General features: G+C 49.8%; 1 protein-coding gene across 2 annotated transcripts in view; it reads left to right on the top strand.

Annotated features, from left to right (window-relative positions):
* The window catches only part of LOC117349890 (nuclear pore membrane glycoprotein 210-like), a 181,897-nt gene that overhangs the window by 10,786 nt on the left and 149,144 nt on the right, over positions 1-21,967 (top strand). The window contains exons 4-5 of one of the 2 annotated variants that reach the window (XM_033923574.1): positions 8,302-8,452; positions 19,336-19,468. In XM_033923574.1, coding sequence (XP_033779465.1) covers positions 8,302-8,452; positions 19,336-19,468 — 284 coding nt within the window. Of the gene's footprint in view, positions 1-8,301; positions 8,453-19,335; positions 19,469-21,967 lie in introns of those variants that run through there. The other variant, XM_033923576.1, reaches the window with a different exon arrangement.

Raw genomic sequence — 21,967 nt, 5'->3', positions numbered from 1 at the left:
AGTACCTGGCAAGATCCCAAGTAGTAAAACAGGTTTTATGCTGCTTATCCTAGGAATAAGCAGTGGATTTCCCCAAGTCCATCTTAATAATGGCTTAAGCACTTTTCTTATCCAAGACAAGCCAGCAGTCTTTCTAATGTACCTGGGTCAGTGGAGGATTAAGTGATTTGCCCAAGGTCACAAGGAGCAGCGTGGGATTTGAACCCACCACCTCATGGTGCTGAGGTTGTAGCTCTAACCACTGCGCCACACTCTCTTCATAGAACCCATTGAACCCAGCATCATGTAGCTATAGTTTGGGTTCCTCTTTCTCACATGCATCACTTTGCACTTACTCACATTAATTATTATCTGCCATATCAAATTCAACCAAACCTTCAGGTTTGTTTATATCTGTTCAGCAAACTAATTTTGTTCTCCATTCATCTAAACCAGGGGTTTCAAAGTCCCTCCTCGAGGGCCGCAATCCAGTCAGGTTTTCAGAATTTCCCCAATGAATATGCATGAGATCTATTAGCATACAATGAAAGCAGTGCATGCAAATAGATCTCATGCATATTCATTGGGGAAATCCTGAAAACCCGACTGGATTGCAGCCCTCGAGGAGGGACTTTGAGACCCCAGATCTAAACCATTATGTTGGACCCCTGTTGCAGACACACATGCTGAAACACGGCCTATGTTGGGTTCTCTTTATATTTTAAGAACACTATACTGTACATGTTGGTTTCTAATAAATAATGTTCATGAGTATTTACATCTCTGATAGCTTGAGTCTTCTAGTCATATCTGCTGCTTCCTTTTTGTATTTAATCCATAGTAGGAAATTATCTCCTATCTCATTACCTTCCCAATTTTCTTAAAAGTCTTTCATGAGGTACATTTCAAATGCCTTTTGAAAATCCAGATACTTAATATCGACCGGCTCATCTTTATTCACATGTTTATTCACCTCTTTGAAGGCAAGTGGATTGGTAAGGCAAGATTTCCCTTCACTAATTTCATGTTGAATTTCTCTCATTAATCCATGCTTATGTATATGTTCTGTCATTTTGTTCTTTATAATAATCTCTACCATTCTTTAGCACTCTCCAGACCAGTAGAGGTTAACTTTACGAATGGGTATATATCTAATCATGACCAGCAGGTGGAGACTGAAAACAAAACTTTGGGACAGTATATACTATCCTCCCTTCTCTATTTCCCTCAGTCTTCTTTCAGTCTCCAGCAGGTGTTGAGTGATCTGTACCCATCTCTCTTGGTAGGGCTGTTGGAATTTGTTTAGGGGTTTATTGTCCCTGTTTTTGGCCGGACGGAGCTTGGTCGGGCCCTGTTTGGGGGTCCGTCCGACCTCGGGGGTGTCAAACCCGGCGGGTCACGAGCGGGGTCCCTCCCCCCACTTCCTCCACCTCCCCACATTTTTTTAGAGGAGCCTCAGCAGTAAGCCTTGCCCCCTAAGTCAAGCAAGGCATATTGCTTCGAGAGCCTGTGGAGTCTGTTCTGTAAAAAAAAAAAATAAATAAATAAAAAATCCTGAGGTAGTGCTGGTCTGAAGGGTTGTTTCCCTTTAAGAAAACTGTATTTTACTGTATTTTTTCATGTAACCAGCACTTTTTTTTTTATAGCTAGGTCGCGTCTGGAGCAATTGTGCCCTTCTCCGGGGGAGTAGGCCACAATTTTAGTCCAGCCGCGAGGCACTCGCGGCCGGCCTGAACTCGGCGGTTTGGGTCGGTGAGGTGGTGGAGCTCCGTCGGCAGCGGCTGCAGGCGCCCAGAGCTCCCCGCCGATGGTGCCTCGCGAGTCGGCTTGGAGCAGTGGGGAAGCCCGGTCTTCCACAACCGCCCACGGAGGGATTCCCCGAAGGATTCCCTCTCAGCTGATTTTTTGACAGCTGATGCCGGCTTGCCTGCTTTAGCGGCTGAGACTATTCAGGTTTCTCAGCCGCTTCAGGCTATGGAGGGAGCTTTTTTGGCGGGAAAACCGCCATCTTCTCTGTCTGGCCCCTCCATTTTGTCTGCAACCTCAGGTGACCTTCCCCCTGTATGGCGAACACAGGGGCAGGTTTCAGCATGGACCCCTGCTGGGGCAGGGAGTCCCTGGGGACCCCCAGGGGTTTTTTGCCCCCAATTTATTTTCTTTCTTTGTGCGGACTTTTGGGGGTCCCACGTGCGCCTGGGGGGTTTCGGGGGGGGGTTTCCCTCCGCGCCCCCTATGGCTTTGCCTCCCTCTTTTCGTTTGGCGTCCCCTCTTCCTCCTCCCTCATCCAAGCGCCCGCGGGGGGGCTTGGATTGCGAATTGGTGGGCGGAGGAGCGTGTTGGCCTGGTTGAGGACCTGGCTGCTTTGGCGGGCTTCCAGGATCCTCTAGAGGGGACGCCTGTTGGCAGCGGGGCGGCGGGTTTCCCGTCTTCCAGAGCAGATGCGTCCGTGGTGCGCTTTTTTATTCAGAGGGATGAGCTTTTAGACCTGTGTAGCAGGTCTCCTTGGTGCTGCATTTTTGCAGTGGCGCCGCCGGAGACCCCGCGTATGGGGGCCCCTCTGCTTCAGGGGGTCTGTCCTGGTTCCCGCTCTTTTCCTGTGCGTCAGGATTTGCGGGATTTTGTGTTGGCGCAGTGGCCTATGGGCGCAGTTTCGTTTGGTGTGCGCCTTGGCTCTTGGGTATCCCGTCCCGGAGGGAGGTAGGGCTACCTTAATTTCGCCAATGGGGAACGCGGTGGTCTCGGCACTTCCTAAGCGGCATACCGTGCCTGTTATGGACGGTTCTGCTCTTAGGGTCTCGGAGGCGCGTGCGTTAGAGACTCTTCTTAAGTATGATTTTGATGTCTCTGCCTTTGGGGTCCAGGCGGCTGTTTGTGGGGAGCTAGTCGCTCGCGCCGTGTTTCGGTGGGCTGAGCGTGTCCTGGATCGGGAGTCTGATGACTGGTCTCTAGTGGATCAGGAGGTAGCGAAGATTGCGATGGCTGCCTCGTTCCTCTCAGATGCTCTTTATGACTTGGTGCGGATTTCGGCTAAGTCTATGGCATGGCCGCGCGGCGTATTTTGTGGCTGCGCGCTTGGGCGGCGGATTCTGCGTCCAAAGCTAAGTTTACTAAAGTTCCCTTTAGGGGGTCTTTTTGTTTGGAGAGGAATTAGATGAGTTGATTCAGACTCTGACGGACTCGAAGGTGCCCCGTCTGCCTGAGGACCGTGCCCGCCCTGCGTCTAGGTGTGGGGCTGCCCGGGGGCGTTTGCGGGAATTTCGCAAGTATCGCCCGGGGCGTGGGGCTGCTTCTTTCCCGGCTCAGGGTTTTTCCCGGAGTCGGTTCTTCCAGCGCATGCAGCCCTTTCGGGGGGCCCGTCGGGGGGCAGGGAATCCCTCCGCCGGTTCCCCCGCTTCCCGTCCTGCGCAATGACTCCTTGCCGGCGCCCCCTTTGGTTCCGGTGGGGGCCCGGCTGCGCAAATTTTTCCCCAAATGGGCCGAGATCGCGTCCGATCAGTGGGTCCTTGAGGTGGTGCGGGACGGTTACGCTCTGGAGTTTACCCGCTCTCTGCCGGACCTTTTCCTCGCTTCTCCATGTCAGACTCCATGGAAGACGCAGGCTTTTCGTCAGACCCTTCAGCGTTTGCTAGATCTCGAGGCAGTGGTGCCGGTGTCCCCTACGGAGTGGGGCACCGGCAGGTACTCCATTTACTTTGTGGTGGCCATAAAGGAGGGGACCTTTCGGCCCATCCTGGATTTGAAAGGGGTCAACAGAGCTCTCAAGATTCCGTCTTTCCGCATGGAAACGCTGCGGTCGGTCATTCTGGCGGTTCAGCCGGGGGAGTTTCTTACGTCTCTCGATCTGACGGAGGCCTACTTGCAGGTTCCAATTCGGGCCTCTCATCAGCACTTCCTTTGCTTTGCGATCTTGGGGCGGCACTTTCAGTTCTGTGCGCTTCCCTTTGGTCTGGCCACGGCTCCTCGGACGTTCACCACGGTAATGGTGGTCGTCGCGGCAGCCTTGCGGTCGGTGGGCATCCTGGTTCACCCCTACCTGGACGACTGGTTGATTCGGGCAAAGTCGTTGCAGGAGAGCTCCCGGGTTACGGCTCGGGTGGTGGAGTTTCTCCGGTCGCTGGGCTGGGTGGTCAACCTTTCCAAGAGTCGGTTGGTCCCGGCTCAGCGTCTGGAGTGCCTTGGGGTTATGTTCGACATCTCCTTGGGGAAGGTCTTCCTTCCAGAGGCCCGGGTGAGCAAATTGCAATCTCAGATTCGCCTGCTTTTGGCGTCCCGGGGTCCTCGGGCGCGAGATTTCCTCCAAGTCCTGGGGTCAATGGCGGCGTCCCTGGACGTGGTGAGGTGGGCGCGGGCCCACATGCGTCCTCTTCAGTATGCTCTGCTCCGGAGGTGGTCTCCCCGGAGGCAAGATTTGGATGTTCCGGTTCCCCTGCGAGGCTTGGCGCGCTGAAGTCTGCGCTGGTGGCTCCGGACCCCTCACCTGGTTCAGGGGGTGGGTCTGGATCTCCCGCAGTGGACGGTGCTCCTTACGGATGCGAGTCTCCTCGGTTGGGGGGCTCAGTTTATGGGCCACTCAGCTCGGGGCACCTGGTCCGCGGAGGAGGCCTCCTGGTCGATCAACGGGTTGGAGACCAGAGCGGTCAGGCTGGCGCTGTTAGCTTTCCACTCCCTTTTGCTGGGCAAGTCGGTCAGAGTCCTGTCGGACAATGCCACGGCGGTGGCTTATGTCAATCGTCAGGGGGGCACCAAGAGCACTCCTGTGGCGCAGGAGGCGGCTCGGCTCATGGTTTGGGCGGAGTCCCATCTTCTGGACCTCTCGGCTTCTCATATAGCCGGGGTAGAAAATGTTCAGGCAGACTTCCTCTGTCGTCACTTCCTGGATCCAGGAGAGTGGTTTCTCGGCGCCGGAGCGTTTCGGTTGATAGTGCAAGATTGGGGGCAGCCCCTGATGGACCTGATGGCCACGAGTGGCAACGCCAAAGTGCCCCGCTTCTTCAGTCGTCGCAGGGAAGAGCTGGCCGAGGGTCTGGATGCTCTGGTCCAGCCGTGGCCAACGGAGGGGCTGTTGTATGTGTTCCCTCCTTGGCCGCTGGTGGGCAGAGTGCTTCTTCGCATTGTTCACCATCCGGGTTTGGTGGTGCTGGTGGCTCCGGATTGGCCTCGACGTCCGTGGTATGCGGATCTGGTGAGGCACCTGATGGCGGTTCCTCTTCCTCTGCCTCTCTCGGACGACCTTCTGATGCAGGGTCCCATTCCCATGTTCGACCCGTCTCTCTTCTGTCTTACGGCGTGGCTCTTGAAAGGGGTCGCCTTAGCAAGAAGGGATATTCAGACAAGGTGATCGCTACACTGTTGGGGTCCCGGAGGCTTTCTACCTCTCGGGCTTATGTGCGGGTTTGGCGTCTCTTTGAGGAATGGTGTCGGGCGCGGGGAGTGACCTCTTTTCGCGCTTCTCTGCCTAACATTCTAGAGTTCTTGCAGGATGGCCTGGATAGAGGCCTGGCTTGGTCTTCTCTCCGGGTTCATCTTGCGGCCCTGTCGACCTTTCGAGGGTTGGTGTCAGGTCAGCGTTTATCGGCTCTTCCTGATGTGATTCGGTTTCTGCGGGCGGCCACGTTGCTTAGGCCTCCCCTACGGCCCTCGGTTCCCTCTTGGGATCTTAATCTGGTTCTCTCTGTTTTGGTGCGCCCGCCTTTCGAGCCCTTGGACGACTGTTCTTTGAAGGACCTTACTTTGAAGGCGGTCTTTTTGGTGGCCATTACTTCTGCTAGGCGTATTTCTGAGCTGCAGGCTTTCTCTTGTAGGGCTCCCTTCTTGGAGTTGTCTAGGGAGCGGGTCGTCTTGCGGCCTGTTCCTTCCTTTCTGCCGAAGGTTGTTTCTCCTTTTCATGTCAATCAATCGGTGGTTCTCCCGGTCTTGGGTGGTCGGGAGGGCTCTTCTGAGCAACGGCAGCTGCGCAAGTTGGATGTCGGTCGGGTCCTTCGCTCTGATGTGCAGCGGACCCAGGAATTCCGGAAGTCCGATCATCTCTTTGTCCTCCTGGCTGGTCCTCGTCGGGGAGCTGGCGCTTCTAAGGCTACTATTGCGCGCTGGATCAAGGAGACGATTGCTTCCGCTTATCTTCTGAAACAGCAGCCTGTTCCGGAGTTTCTCAAGGCTCATTCCACTCGGGGTCAGGCGGCTTCTTGGGCTGAGTCGTCGCTCGTGCCTCCGGTGGATATTTGTAAGGCTGCGGTTTGGTCCTCCTTGTATTCTTTTGTTAGACATTATCGGGTAGATGTTCAGGCGCGTCGGGACGCGGTGTTCGGTGAGCGTGTTCTGGTATCGGCCCTTCGGGGGTCCCGCCCGTGAGAGGGACTGCTTTGGTACGTCCCATTCGTAAAGTTAACCTCTACTGGTCTGGAGAGTGCTAAAGAAGGAGAAATTAGGTTCTTACCTGCTAATTTACTTTCTTTTAGCTTCTCCAGACCAGTAGAGGTCCCCACCCTGTCTGTTGTTGTTGTTGTTGTTGGGGCTGTTTTCGCGGGCAGTTTTTGTTTTTTGCTGCGGGTTCTAGTATTTTTCTAGGGCCGGGGAGAATTAAAGAACAGCGGCTGTGGCTCGGCTGGCTTAGCTGGCGAGCTGTGGGGACATTTTCCTTCGGGTATTTCTCCTCTGCATTTTCCAACAGCATTTGGGTATGTTATTTGTTACTCCTGTTCGGAGTATTGTTTTCTTCCTGTTTTCCAGTTCTTGGTTCTGCTTGGCTATTCGGCAGACTGAGGGAAATAGAGAAGGGAGGATAGTATATACTGTCCCAAAGTTTTGTTTTCAGTCTCCACCTGCTGGTCATGATTAGATATATACCCATTCGTAAAGTTAACCTCTACTGGTCTGGAGAAGCTAAAAGAAAGTAAATTAGCAGGTAAGAACCTAATTTCTCCTTTTGCCTGCCACCAGTGTCAGATACACTAGTCTATAACATCCCAGATCACCTTTGGAACCCTTTTTTAAAAAACTGGTGTTATGTTGGCCACCCTCCAGTCTTTGGTTACTATGCTGGATTTTAAAGATAAATTACAGATTATTAACAATAGCTGTGCAAGTTAATTTTTCAATTCTATCAGTACTGTCTCCATCCAGTACAAGTGATTTGCTTCTCTTCAATTTGTTGAATTGCCCCATGACATCTTCCAGTGTTCCAAAGAGGTAAGGTGTGGCCTAGTGGTAGAGCTGCTGCTTCTGCCCCCAGAAATTGTGGGATCAAATCCCAGGACTACTCCTTGTGACCCTGGGCAAGTCATCTAATCCTCCATTGCCCCTGTATACATGTAAAGCACTTTGAGTGTGATTGTATAACTTCAATCCCTTTCCTGTACCATCAGGTAATAAAATCAGTTTTCATTAGTGTATAAACACTATCCAGAACACCGCCGTCCGCCTCATCTATGGGCTCAAAAAGTCAGACCATATTAGCCCTTTCTATAGAAAACTTCACTGGCTACCGTTCGAAGCAAGGATCATCTTCAAATTCGCCTGCCTCTGCTTCAAAACCCTAACTGGCTCAGCCCCGATATATCTGTCACGCCACTTCGCCTTCCCAGGCACTAACCGTACACGCAATGCCCACCTGTTTGCCTACCCCTCCCCAAAAGGATGCATCTACAAAAGATTTTTCGACAAGACCCTCTCTTTCCAAGCTGGCAAATGGAATGACTGCTTGTCCACTCTCATCTCTCTTGCCCCTACTTATCAATCTTTCAGGAAATCTCTCAAAACATACCTCTTTGATAAATTCCTCTAACCCCCGCCCCCCTACCAAACCAATAATCCCAACCTCGCCTCCCTCCCTTACCCTTACCCTCCCCGGTTGCACCCCCCATGCAACAATTATTGGATCATTTTGTAATTGTTCACTGGTTTATACCAAATAATTGTTAACTATTCTCTGCACCTGCAATGCATAAATTGATCTGAACTGTTTTTCTGATATGCTGTAACTTCGCTGTAAATGTACAGTCTCTTAACCTGTAAACCGCTCTGAACTGATTTGTGGTATTGCGGTATACAAAAATAAAGTTATTATTATTATTATTATTATTAATAAACATACAGAATTCTGTCACTGGGCAGATGATCTAGAAACACTGATTTCTCTGCATAGAGGAATTGGCTTGTCTGGAATCCCTGATGTCTTGACGTGAGGGCATTCTGTAGCCCTATATCCCAGGAAGCACAGAGATCATGGCCTGCAATGAGTAGGCCTCAATTCCATGGGAGGCAGAAGCTATGCAATTTTGGAATTAGATTGGTTACCTAGATTTAACACTTGTGATTTGGTTTTAGGGTTTTAAAATACTCGGAAGCAGAGTACATCCCGCCAGATTACATTTCCCTCATGGAATCACAAGATAAACAAGGGGACAAAATCCTGGTGTCAGGAATTCGAACTGGTGCTGGAGTCATGAAGGTTAAAATTAGTGAAGCAATTTATAAGGTAAGCTTTTGTTATGATCTGTTTTTATACTCAGTCCCAGGTTTTCCTACTTTCCCACTTCCTAACAACTCCAAATACTCATTACCTAGACTTACTCATAGCCCATTACCAACCAGAACCCAGCAGCACAAGTAGGCTCAGAATGTTTCACCAGCTCTTCTATCATACCACTTGCAAAAAGGATATTTCGCCATGTTGCTAGTCTTCCCCTTTGCCTTCTCTACATTTGTTTTAGGAAACAAAGACTGAGCTGATGCCCAGTGGTTCTGCCATGCATAAAAACTTGGGTTCCATTTTTGGGTTAGGGCAGGAGTGGGCAACGAGGGCTGGAATCCAGTCGGGTTTTTAGGATTTCCCCAATGAATATGTATGAGATCATTGGCATACAATGAAAAGCAGTGCATGCAAATAGATCCATGCATATTCATTGAGAAAATCCTGAAAACCCGACTAGATTCCAGCCCTTGTTGCCCACCCCTGGCTTAGGCCCTTTTTTCCCTGGGTTGGCTCACAGAATGAGGGCGCTGTAATCATCATACAACAGTGACACCTAGTGACTAGATATGATGAAAGGTGTCTCAGTGCGTGTTCCTTACTGAGGACTGGTTAAAGTGAGTTGAGAAGGGACATGGAATGAGATGAAAGCTTTTGGGTTTTTGCAAATGAATGCTGAAGAGCCAGAGATCATTCCTGGTTCTGAGTAAGCTGGATGTGCAAAGGAGTATGAGAAAAAAGCTGGAAAAGAAGAAAATGCAGTTGCTTACCTGTAACAGGGGTTCTACTTAGACAGCAGGGGAATGTAGTCACACTTGTTGGTGAAGTTCTTAGACTGATCCTGTGTGTCGGTGCTCTCCCATAGCAAAAGTAATCCTTTGGCTTACTGAGCATGTGCAGGCATTCCCACCTTCAGTGGCCCCTCGATACTCAGTGTTGTCTCTAGCTGAAGCAGTCATACATACATATCTTAGAGTGGAAGGAGAGAGGGTTAGTGTGACTACATTCCCCTGCTGTCTACGGAGAACCCCTGTTACAGATAAGCAACTTCACTTTCTCCGGAGACAAGCAGGGGAGATGTAGTCAAACTTGTTGGTGAGTCCCTAGCTACTTGTTGTAGAAAGGGGTGATGGTGATATATGAAGGAGAAAAATAGAGTGGTGAGGACAGAAAATTGGAAAGTCATGACTTATATCATGTCTTGGTATAAACTGGAATGGAGTTGCAAATAAAGGACTGAGGACAAATATGCTCTGTTTAAGGGTCCACGGTGGAGGCCACTGAGGAAGTTGTTGTAGGTTAATCTTATGAAGAAGTGATTGACATGTTAAGAACAGAAATCCATACAATGGGAAAAAATTATATGGAAACAGCAGTGGAATCTGCTCTTTTCATTCTGAGGCTCCTCTATATGGCTGTCATGTGATTTAAGTATCAGCTGCAAGGTTGACAGGATTGAGGGAATAAATGTAAAAACCATGTTGTTTGTGCCTGACATGTCCCTGATAGCACAAGTCTGGATTAGGGACTGAAAGAGAAAGAGCTAATTTTCTCTGAAGTGCCTCTTTACCATCTGGTTTCAGGAGAGCAAGGTCTCCTACTGGTGTGGTGCCATGTTTTAGCATAACTATATAGAGGTTTGTTGATTGTTCTTCATTATGGCTAAAATGTGGGTTAATGATGAACTCCCAGGTTGACTGCTGGTCTGTATCACCCAATGAGTGCATATGTCAGCGCAGAGCTAGTGGCTGTGAATAGGAGACCTATGTAATTGAGAGAGAGTTCGGGCACAATCGCATTTTAGCATGCAGGTCTATGGAATTCCATCCTCTTGTAAGAAAAGGCATAGAAAAATTGCATATAATCTTTGGTGATTGATGGAAGAGGCCTAGCCCAGCTGGGTTCTAATGACTGGGTTAAAAAGAACCTAAGTGTGCTCCTCAAGCTAGGTTGTAAGTGAGTTGAGGTGGAGGAGGTTGAAAAGGGCAATCCTTCTTCCAAGAAGGAGAGTGGAGACAGTATTGAAGAGACTGCTTGACTGAGTTTGGTAGTTGAATCTGGATTTCAGGGCAGGCTGAGGCATCATTGTAAAGGTCGTATGTGGAAACATGTATGCGAAATAAGAGAGAGAGAGAGACGCTGTCATGTGTCTCTATAGACACAAGATCCGGCGTGCAGAAAAATGATGTTGTTCCTATAAATATGAGGGAGTAAGCTGGAAAGGTGATGATAAAACCCCAGAGATTGAAAGATGTTTGGGGATTCCCGAATAGTGAGCAATATCTTGCTTGCACAAGTAGGAGGCAGTCTGTCTAGGTATAGAAACACCAAGTGGTGTGTCTTAGATAGGTGTAAAGTGAGAACAGCTAGATACCTTGTGAAGACACTTGGTGTAGAAGTAAAATAACAGGCTAGTGGCATGAATTAAGAATAATTGTTGAAGAACCTGAAAAGAAGGTAGTACCAGTGGGTTGGATGGATGTGGCTGTAGACATCTGTAAGATGTAGAGCAGACTGGAAGTCTTTGGGAGTGAAAACACCCTGAAATGTACTTTATTTTATTTTTTTATAGAAGCCTTTGCTTTCTGATCTTCAGATACTTTCTGTACTGTTTTGCGTTGAAAGCAAAGGGTCAGGTTTTCTGCCAGAAGTGGAATGTGATGATGAGGGGTAGAAGTAGGAACCCGTTCTATCCATGCAAACAATTTTTATCCCAGGACAAGCAGGTAGCATTTTCTCAACAGTGGGTAACGTCACCAATGGAGCCCCGGAGTGGACAGCCTCGAAAGCAGACTTGCTTGAAGATATTTGTAAGAGCTTCCGAGTGCTGCACTGCACATGCGCGAGTGCCTTTCCGCCCGAGTTAGGGTGCGGGTCTCCTGTGAGGTACCTCAGTTCAAAGTTTTCCGCGGAGCCGAGAAGTCCTCTTCACTTCAGCTCTACAGCCTTCGTTGCCTTCTCTCACCGCAGCTTTCTTATTTTTTGTTAGTCGCTGTGTTCACGTTTCTTTTAATCTTTCTTTTCTATAAAAAAAAAAACAAAACTTTTTAATTTCCTAGGACTGGCCGCTTACCTCGTTCATTACGTCGGCCTTTATTTTTTCTGTGTCTTGGCCTCTTACCGGGTTCAAAAAGTGTAGCCAGTGCGCCAAGGCCATCTCAATAACCAATCCTCATAGTCGGTGTATTGCTTGCCTGGGTCCTGAACATTGCCCCAACGCTTGTTCGCGCTGTGCTACCTACCCTTCAACCTTGGGCCCATTGCAGACGCCGTGCCAAGCTTCTTCAACTATTTGGCACCATGGAACCATCTGCTGAGAGGGTCTCGACCTCAGCTTCGGGGACAGCCTCGACTTCCAAGACCTTGACCCTGACAACCCCATCTGCCTCCACCAAGGCCTAGACCTCGACATCTCCAGTCTCGAAGGCCTCGTCGGCAGTTCCTCAGAAGTCTTCCTCGGTGGGTAAGTCTCCTGTCTCTCCTTCAGGTACCACTCCTAAGAAGCCTCCAGAGTCTCAGGCATCCCAGGCCGTGTCCGCGGTCCTGCCAGCCTCTTCGACACCTCCAGCTAAGCATGCCTCCAAGCATCGGGAATACTCATCCTCAAGGTCGCCCTCCTTGGAGCACACTGCTGCACCTTCGAGACCTGATCCTTTTGTCTCGGTGCCCATGTTTGAGGACATGTTGAAAGCCATTCTGACCACTCAGATTTCCTTGGTCGTGGCTCAGCTCCTCCCGGCCTCGACCCTGCTTCCTACGAGCCAGCCTGAGCGGCAGTCTGAGACCCCTGTGGAAGCACCTCGAGGAAAGCCTCGGAAGTCTCGACGTTTCTCATCCAGTGACTCTTCGCCTACTTCTCGGACACAGTCTCCTCAGCCTCGATCGAGGCATCGCTCGAGGCATTCGAGGCATCTCACTTCCAAGCTCAATCAGGAGACTTTTCTACAGCAGAAACCCTCTCCTCATCTGGATACTGAGTCTTCTATGCCTCATTTATCAAAGGCTACCGAGACTTCTACTAAATCTAAACATAAGTCTCGCAAGGCTATTACACCGGCTGCTTCTCCTCGCAGTCGAAGACTCCTCCATCGAGACTGACTCCGAGGGAGCCTTCTCCTCCTGCCTTGACCCACTCTGTTCCTCGAACCCCGGGAACTTCACCATCGAGGTCTTTGAAGCGCAAGCACTCTCTAACTCCTCCTGTTACGGGTAGTGGAGCTTCTTCAATCACTGTGCGCCTGGATTCTGAGCCTCCTTCTCAGTATTCCAGAGAGGCTTCTCTTTCCTATTCGGTGATTCCTAAGTCTTGCACTCCTTCTCCTGAAAGTGCCTCGACCTCAAAGTCTGCCTCTTTTGCTAGATTTGTTTTTGACATGGGGAAAGCTCTTCAGCTGGATCTTCACTCTGATTCCAAGTACACTCCTGAATACTTGGCCAACATGGAGCTGCCTCATCCATCCAAGGAGACCTTGAGGCTTCCTATGACTCCAGTATTAAAGCAAACTTTCTTCAGGAATATGGAAACTCCTTATTCCATTACCGGCATTCCATCCAAGCTGGAATCCAGGTATCGCACAGTACCCTGCAAAGGCTTTGAGAAATCTCAATTGTCCCACCAGTCCTTGGTTGTGGAATCTTCTTTAAAGAAAGCTCAACCATCTAAGCTCTACGCTGCGGTCCCTCCAGGCAGAGAGGGCCGTACCATGGACAAGTTTGGCCGCAGGTTATATCAGAATTCCATGATGGCTAACAGAATTCTAAATTACAACTATACTTTTCACTGCTTATTTTAACTATTTCCTCAAATTGATGCCTAAGTTCTACCCAGCTCTTGAGAAGCAGTGTCTTCCAGAATTCAAACAGATTATCAGAACTCTGTCTCAACTTCGACTCTTCATGCTGTAAGCCACATACTATGCCTTTGAGCTTTTTCCAGGGTCTCTGCTTTTACAGTAGCCATGCGTCGCCTAGCTTGGCTTCGCATTGTTGATATAGATCCCAATTTGCAAGACCGTCTAGCCCAGTGGTTCCCAACCCTGTCCTGGAGGACCATCAGGCAGTTAGGTTTTCAGGATAGCTCTAATGAATATGCATGAAGCAGATTTGCATGCCTGTCACCTCCATTATATGCAAATCTCTCTCATGCATATTCATTAGGGTTATCCTCAAAACCAGACTAGCTGGTGGTCCTCCAGGACAGGGTTGGGAACCACTGGTCTAGCCAACTTACCTTGCCAGGGAAATGAACTTTTTGATGATTCTATTGAAGCTGCTACTGAGCGTTCTTTTGTTTCCTTGATTCAGCCAAAGCCTAAGCCTCCTGCTCGGCCATACAAACAACCACCACGTCGTTATCCTCAAAAAATGATGCCAGTTTTCTCCAGGCCTCCGCCTCAAAAGCCTCCACAGCAGCAACAACAGCAGAAAGCTCAGACTCCTGCTGCGGCTAAACCAGCTCAGTCTTTTTGACATTCCCAGTCTGAGCATACCAACCTCCCTTCATCAGACTTCTCTTCTGCCAATAGGAGGTCGTCTTCACCATTTTTATCACCAGTGGGAGATGATCACCTCAGATCTCTGGGTTCTCACCATCCTTCGGGAGGGATACTCACTTCACTTTCTTCAGGTGCCTCCAGATCACCCTCCAAGAATGTCCTTCAAATTTGTCGCAACTTCCCCTTCTTCTTCAGGAAGCTCAAGCTCTTCTTCGCCTTCGAACTGTCGAAGAAGTTCTCTTAAACCAACGGGACATGGGCTTTTACTCCTGTTGTTTTCTAGTCCCAAAGAAGACGGGGGATTTGCGACCCATTCTGGACCTCAGAGCCCTCAACAAATTTCTAGTCAGAGAAGTTTTGGATGCTTTCTTTACCAATCTTATATTCCCTGATGGATCATGGAGATTGGCTATGCTCTCTGGATCTCAAAGAGCCATACACTCATATCCCGATTCATCCAGCCTCTCGCAAATATCTTCGATTCCGGATGGGGAATCTTCATCTACAATACAGAGTTCTTCCTTTCGGCCTCGCCTCATCCCCCATAGTCTTCACAAAGTGTTTGGTGGTGGTGGTTGCAGCCCTCCACGCCCAGGGTCTTCAATATTTTCCATACCTGGACGATTGGCTCATCAAGGCCCCCTCTCAACAAGGGGTTATTGCAGCAACCCAACAGACTATTATGTTCCTCCAATGTCTGGGGTTCGAAGTCAACTTTCCAAAATCCCAGTTGACCCCATCTCAGTCTCTTCAGTTCATTGGGGCCACTCTGGACACAGTCCAACTCAGAGCATTTCTAACTCCACCATGTCGGGATACCCTTATTCGCCTTTGCCATCAAGTGTCTCATCTCACATCAATTTCAGCAAGACAAATGATGGTTCTGCTCGGTCACATGGCTTCTACAGTTCACGTGACACCTTTTGCCAGACTTCACCTTCGCATACCTCAGTGGACCCTGGCATCTCAGTGGCAACAAGCTACCGACCCACTTTCTCAACAAATTACAGTAACTCCTTTGTTGAAGCAGTCTCTCCACTAGTGGATGCTCTCTTCCAATCTTTTAAGAGGTTTGCTGTTCCACACTCTCCCTCATCAGAAGGTTCTCACAACAGACTTGTCAACCTACACATGGGGAGCACATCTAGACGGTCTCCGTACCCAAGGTCATTGGTCTCCTGCGGACCGTCTTTGTCACATCAATCTGTTGGAACTCAGAGCGATTTTCAATGCTCTCAAAGCTTTTCAACACCTTCTTCACGACAATGTAGTCCTTGTTCGGACGGACAACCAAGTTGCCATGTACTATGTCAACAAACAGGGAGGGACGGGATGTCACTTCCTTTGTCAAGAAGCTCTGAAGCTGTGGGATTGGGCAATCCATCACAACATTTTTCTCAGAGCTGTCTACATTCAAGGTCAGCACAACTGTCTGGCGGACAAATTGAGTCGTCTTCTGCAACCACACGAATGGACACTCAATTCCTCGCCTCTACATCAAGTGTTTGCTTGATGGGGGACTCCTCAAATAGACCTCTTTGCCTCTCCCCTCAACAACAAACTTCCTCAATTCTGCTCCCGAATATACTCTCCCCAGCGTCTCGAGGCAGATGCTTTCCTCCTGGAATGGACGGGTCAGTTTCTCTATGCCTTCCCTCCATCCCCTCTGATTTTCAAGACTCTTGTCAAACTCAAGACAGAACATGCCACCATGATTCTGATAGCTCCTCGGTGGCCCAGACAACCGTGGTACTCCCTTCTACTTCAATTCAGCACCAGGGAACCTCACCTTCTCCCAGTTTTTCCCTCTCTGCTTACTCAGAGTCAAGGGTCCTTGCTACATCCCAACCTGCAGTCTCTACACTTAACAGCTTGGTACCTTTCAACCTAACAGACTCTCTACAGTTCTTTGTCTGTACAGGATATTTTGGTAGCTTCCAGAAAGCCATCTACTAGGCAGTGTTACGGCCAGAAATGGACTAGATTTTCTGCTTGGTGTTCCACTTGCCATATGGAGCCACTGTCAACCTCCTTGTCTTCTGTTTTGAATTATTTACTTCACTTATCACAATCTGGACTCCAGTCTACATCTATCCGAGTCCATCTCAGTGCAATTGCTGCTTTTCATCAGCCTCTTGATGGGAAACCTCTGTCTGCACACCCTGTGGTTTCCCGCTTTATGAAAGGACTTTTTAATGTTCATCCACCACTCAAATCACCTCCAGTTGTCTGGGATCTCAATGTTGTCCTGGCTCAATTGATGAAGCTTCCATTTGAACCAATTAATAAGGCTCATCTCAAGTACCTTACTTGGAAAATAGTTTTCCTGATTGCCCTCACGTCTGCTCGAAGAGTCAGTGAGTTACAAGCTTTGGTTACGGATCCACCTTTCACAGTTTTCCACCATGACAAAGTGGTCCTCCGTACTCATCCCAAATTCTTGCTTAAAGTTGTGTCAGAATTTCACATCAATCAATCTATTGTTCTTCCAGTATTTTTTCCAAAGCCTCATTCTCACCCTGGAGAAGTGGCGCTCCATACTTTAGACTGTAAGCGTACCTTGGCTTTCTATTGCAACGCACTCAACCTCACAGAACAGCCCCACAACTTTTCATCTCCTTCGATCCAAATAAGTTGGGGTATCCTGTCTCGAAGTGAACCATCTCCAACTAGATGGCTGCTTGCATCTCTTTCTGCTATGTTCAGGCTGGTCTCCCTCTGCAGGGTCGAGTCAAGGGCCACAGAGTTCGAGCAATGGCAGCGTCTGTAGCTTTCCTCAGGTCAACTCCTATTGAGGAAATCTGCAAGGCTGCAACTTGGTCCTCGGTTCATACTTTCATCTCTCATTACTGTCTGGATACTTTCTCCAGAAGGGATGGCCATTTTGGCCAATCTGTTTTGCAAAATCTCTTCTCTTAACTTGCCAACTCTCCCTCCATCCCATTATGCTTAGCTTGGAGGTCACCCACTGTTGAGAATATGCTGCCTGCTTGTCCTGGAATAAAGCACAGTTACTTACCGTAACAGTTGTTATCCAGGGACAGCAGGCAGATATTCTCACAACTCACCCTCCTCCCCTGATTGGCTTCTTAGCTAGGTATCTGAACTGAGGTACTTCACAGGAGACGCGCGCCCTAACTCGGGCGGGAAGGCACTCGCGCCTGCGCAATGCAGCACTCGGAAGCTCTTACAAAGATCTTCAAACAAGTCTGCTTGCGAGGCTTTCTGCTGCGGGGCTCCCTCGGTGACGTCATCCACCTGTTGAGAATATCTGCCTGCTGTCCCTGGATAACAACTGTTACGGTAAGTAACTGTGCTTTATAGCAATAAAATTCTAGAAAACATGGGAGAATTGATGCATAGAAAAAGGGAGGTAGAGAAAGACCCTACGGTCCATTCAATCTGTAATATCAGAAAATATATATCTATATATATACAGATATACCTATAGATAGGTACTATAATCTTAAACACACACTTATATATAACAGAATCTGATGACTTGAGCTTTAACAAATGATATTTCTGGTCCATAAAGTGTAAATAAAAATGCAGATTTTTAAAAAATGTAGTGTGTACACACAGAATAAAAATGACAATAGTGTACAGGTTTAGAGGATTGTTGTCCCACTAGTCCTGTTCCCTTCTAGAGGGCTAAGCAGATGATATTGTATATGATGTAACACAGGTGGCAATTATGTTCATTAAGCCCCCTGGTACAGAGAACCATAATGGAGGAATGACTAGAGTTATCATATAGCTCCAGAAAAAGGAGGACAGATTGAGACATCCAGGTTTTACTTCCATTGAAAGCCATGGAAATAAATCCCGGATGTCTCAATCCATCCTTTTCCTGGAGTCATACAGGAATGACAGCCCGTCTATATGCCGATAGTATAAAGACGGTGGTATAGACCCATGCTGAAAAGTTTTTAGCACCTCAAGTTGAAAATCCGTGCATGGTGCTGATTACACTTCCCCCCCACCCCCTGCATTGTCAAACCTGAGCCCTGGGGGTGGGGGCAAGAAGCTTGCAAGCAGTTATTTATTTAATATTCTTTATTGAAATCGAAGAAAAGTAGAAACATCCATACAAGAACAATAATTTCTGTAACAATGAATCAGACCCATCATGTCCTCAAACCCCCAACCCCTACAAGACCACACTTCCCCCTCCCCCCTTCCCTTCCCACCCCTCCTGTCCTCTAACAAAAAGTCAATATAGTACTGCAAGCAGTTATGATATTTAGGGAGGGGTTGTATACTGATGATGTTCTTCCACAGAAGAAGTAGGTCTGGTATTGAGACCTAGTATCAAAGCTGCTGCCTGGAGAAGTTAGAAACCTTACCTTGTGCAGATGAAGGCTGTTCATGGTCAGGTTGAGAGGACTGCAAAGCTTAATCTGGGCCCACAGGAGCCTCTTTCCTTAATATGCTGAGAGAATTCCTCCTGATGCCAGTACTGTGTCAGCTGGCAGTAAAGAGGTGGAGCTTTTGGTCGTTTCCATGCCTTCTCTGCTGCGTGATCTGAGCACGTTGGGGAGCAGCGATTCACCTCCCCCAATGATGCCAAAACTAGGTCCTAGGGGAAGGGAGTCCTTGACGCAACTGGCAGGAGTGGCGAAGCCATGCCGGTGAAGAGAAAGCTTTGGGATTTTGCAGGGTCCCAGCGCTGGTTGTGTTTTGCTAGTGTAGCTATGCTGAGGGCAGCTGCTATCCACTCAGTGAGGCTGGAGTACAAATTCCAGCGGCGTTTGTCTGATCTTCTGCCACGAGATTGTGTTGTGCTGTGCTGTGCCATAACCACCTGGATATAAAGGCCGGGAACGGCAAATCATTTTCTCCAGCGAAGCCTAAACCAGGCCCTGGGGGAGGGAGCCAATGATGCAGCCGGTGAAAACATCTTGGGTGGCTGAGGGGCCGTGTTGAAAAATAATTATGATTGTTCCACCCCCCCCCCCAAAAAAAAAAAAAAAGTTGGTCTTCCTCCAGTTCTCATATCACTAGATATTTAGTTATTAATTTATCTTTTTCTGGTAAGGGCTCCTGAGGAGCCATCTGAGGAGAAAAAATATTAGATTTTTTTTTTTTTTATTAAGCAAGAAATGATGGTTTTATCTCTATATCTAAAGGAGGAAATAACAAAAGTATATAGATATTATTGTTATTATTATTTTTTTAATTTGTACGTGAGAGACAGGGAGAGCTGTGACCTGATTGGAACAGCTAAGAAAAAAACTGGGGATCAAGGGGAGGAGCCACTGAAGGCAGAAATTCCTGCACATGCTCAGTAAGCCAAAGGCTTACTTTTTCTATGGGAGAGCACCAACACACAGGATTAGTCTAAGGACTTCACCAACAAGTGAGGTTTTCTTTTCTTTTCTCTTCCTGTAGAGAGTTAAGGCTGCTGTGGTGCGTCTGCTGGTACTGGAGAACATTTTCCTTATCCCATCTGCTGATACCTACCTGCTGGTTGGGACTTACATTACATTCAGGGTCACAAAACTAGTGCGAGGAAAAATCACAGGTACCTGATCTAGAAGTGTGTGTGTGGCAGTGGGGAAGGAATATAAGGGGTATGGTAGAGGCAGTGAGGGCTGCTTTCTGAATTGCAGTCTCGTCTGATTGTATTGTTCTTGTACCTGGGAGATAACCTTTTCCTACTGGATCATGTAGTGAAATAAATATCACAGGCCCTTAATCGGTAGGAGATTGAGACAGATGGAACAAAGTACAGGAGACTTAGCACAGATTCTTTTCCTCAAAGTTTTCTGCACAATTGTGGTTTCTCTATGCACAGAGGAGTTTAGCAAAAGAAAACTGCACAGAGGATTGCATAAGAATTGGCACAGAACCCATATAAATCCAATGGTAACAAAGTCCTTCACCTTAAATCCAGTTTTCTAATGCTGTGGACTTAGCATGTGCTCAGAGGAGGAATAAGGCAGCTAATTTTTTCAGAGCTAGTGCTGGTGAGGGTTTGTGCCAGCATGAACAACCCAGAACCTTTTTTCTCAAGTTACTGGATGGCACAGGTAGACAATCAAGTGAATAAAATGGGGGTTTGGGGGGGTTAGAGGAGGGAAATGATGAGCAGAGGTGAAACTGTAGCTGGAAATAGGGTTCAGGGTGATGAATTTCACTGCAGAAATTGGTGTGATCGTCTTGGGTTTGGCAACTTGGGGGCAGTTTTTTGCCGATGAGACAGTGATCCCATGTTGTACTCTTTCTAAAGACTATCAACTTCCTCTCCAAGCATTGTATGCATATATTCAAGTGCAGCATTTCTCGACCGCAGCCCATATCAAGCATATTGTGCTATGGGATGACTCTCTTTTGGAAGACTTATGTGAAGATTCCAGAGGCATTAAGAGGGCTGATTTCTTATACAGTGGTGCCTCGCATAACGGACGCCTTGCACAGCGAACGCTGCGCACAACGAACTTTATGTCTTGATCCGTACAACGAACTTCGTTTCACACAACGAAGTCGCCCGAGCTGCATCCTTCCGCGCAGGCACTGCGCTTAACTGCCCTCTCTCCGCCTGGTTCCCTCTTGCCCCCCCGACTCCCCGACACGATCGGGGCAAGAGGGAGCTCAAGCCCTCTTGCCCCCCCCGACTCCCCGACACGATCGGGGCAAGAGGGAGCTCAAGCCCTCTTGCCCCCCCGACTCCCCGACACGATCGGGGCAAAAGGGAGCTCAAGCCCTCTTGCCCCCCCGACTCCCCGACACGATCGGGGCAAAAGGGAGCCCAAGCCCTCTTGCCCCGCCGATTCCCCAACTCCCCGACAATATCGGGCCAGGAGGGAGCCCAAGTCCTCCTGGCCACGGCGACCCCCTAACCCCACCCTGCACTACATTACGGGCAGGAGGGATCCCAGGCCCTCCTGCCCTCGACGCAAACCCCCCTCCCCCCAACGACCGCCCCCCCCAAGAACCTCCGACCGCCCCCCCAGCCGACCCGCGACCCCCCTGGCCGACCCCCACGACACCCCCAACCCCCTTCCCCGTACCTTTCTGTAGTTGGCCGGACAGACGGGAGCCAAACCCGCCTGTCCGGCAGGCAGCCATCGACGGAATGAGGCCGGATTGGCCCATCCGTCCCAAAGCTCCGCCTACTGGTGGGGCCTAAGGCGCCTGGGCCAATCAGAATAGGCCCGGGAGCCTTAGGTCCCTCCTGGGGGCGGGGCCTGAGGCACATGGGCCCAACCCGACCATGTGCCTCAGGCCCTGCCCCCAGGAGGGACCTAAGGCTCCCGGGCCTATTCTGATTGGCCCAGGCGCCTTAGGCCCCACCAGTAGGCGGAGCTTTGGGACGGATGGGCCAATCCGGCCTCATTCCGTCGATGGCTGCCTGCCGGACAGGCGGGTTTGGCTCCCGTCTGTCCGGCCAACTACAGAAAGGTACGGGGAAGGGGGTTGGGGGTGTCGTGGGGGTCGGCCAGGGGGGTCGCGGGTCGGCTGGGGGGGCGGTCGGAGGTTCTTGGGGGGGGCGGTCGTTGGGGGGAGGGGGGTTTGCGTTGAGGGCAGGAGGGCCTGGGATCCCTCCTGCCCGTAATGTAGTGCAGGGTGGGGTTAGGGGGTCGCCGTGGCCAGGAGGACTTGGGCTCCCTCCTGGCCCGATATTGTCGGGGAGTTGGGGAATCGGCGGGGCAAGAGGGCTTGGGCTCCCTTTTGCCCCGATCGTGTCGGGGAGTCGGGGGGGCAAGAGGGCTTGAGCTCCCTCTTGCCCCGATCGTGTCGGGGAGTCGGGGGGGCAAGAGGGCTTGAGCTCCCTCTTGCCCCGATCGTGTCGGGGAGTCGGGGGGGCAAGAGGGCTTGAGCTCCCTCTTGCCCCGATCGTGTCGGGGAGTCGGGGGGGGCAAGAGGGCTTGAGCTCCCTCTTGCCCCGATCGTGGTCGGGGGGGGCAAGAGGGCTTGAGCTCCCTCTTGCCCCGATCGTGTCGGGGGTGCCAGGGACTACACGGAGTCACCCACCGTACCACCCGATTCGGGTAAGCGCAGGTATCGGTGGGTGGCTTAT

The sequence above is a fragment of the Geotrypetes seraphini genome, chromosome 16, assembly GCF_902459505.1.
Source record: "Geotrypetes seraphini chromosome 16, aGeoSer1.1, whole genome shotgun sequence".
Taxonomy (NCBI): domain Eukaryota; kingdom Metazoa; phylum Chordata; class Amphibia; order Gymnophiona; family Dermophiidae; genus Geotrypetes; species Geotrypetes seraphini.
Note: the sequence above shows the minus strand (reverse complement) of the source record. Positions and strands in the feature narration are given on the sequence as shown.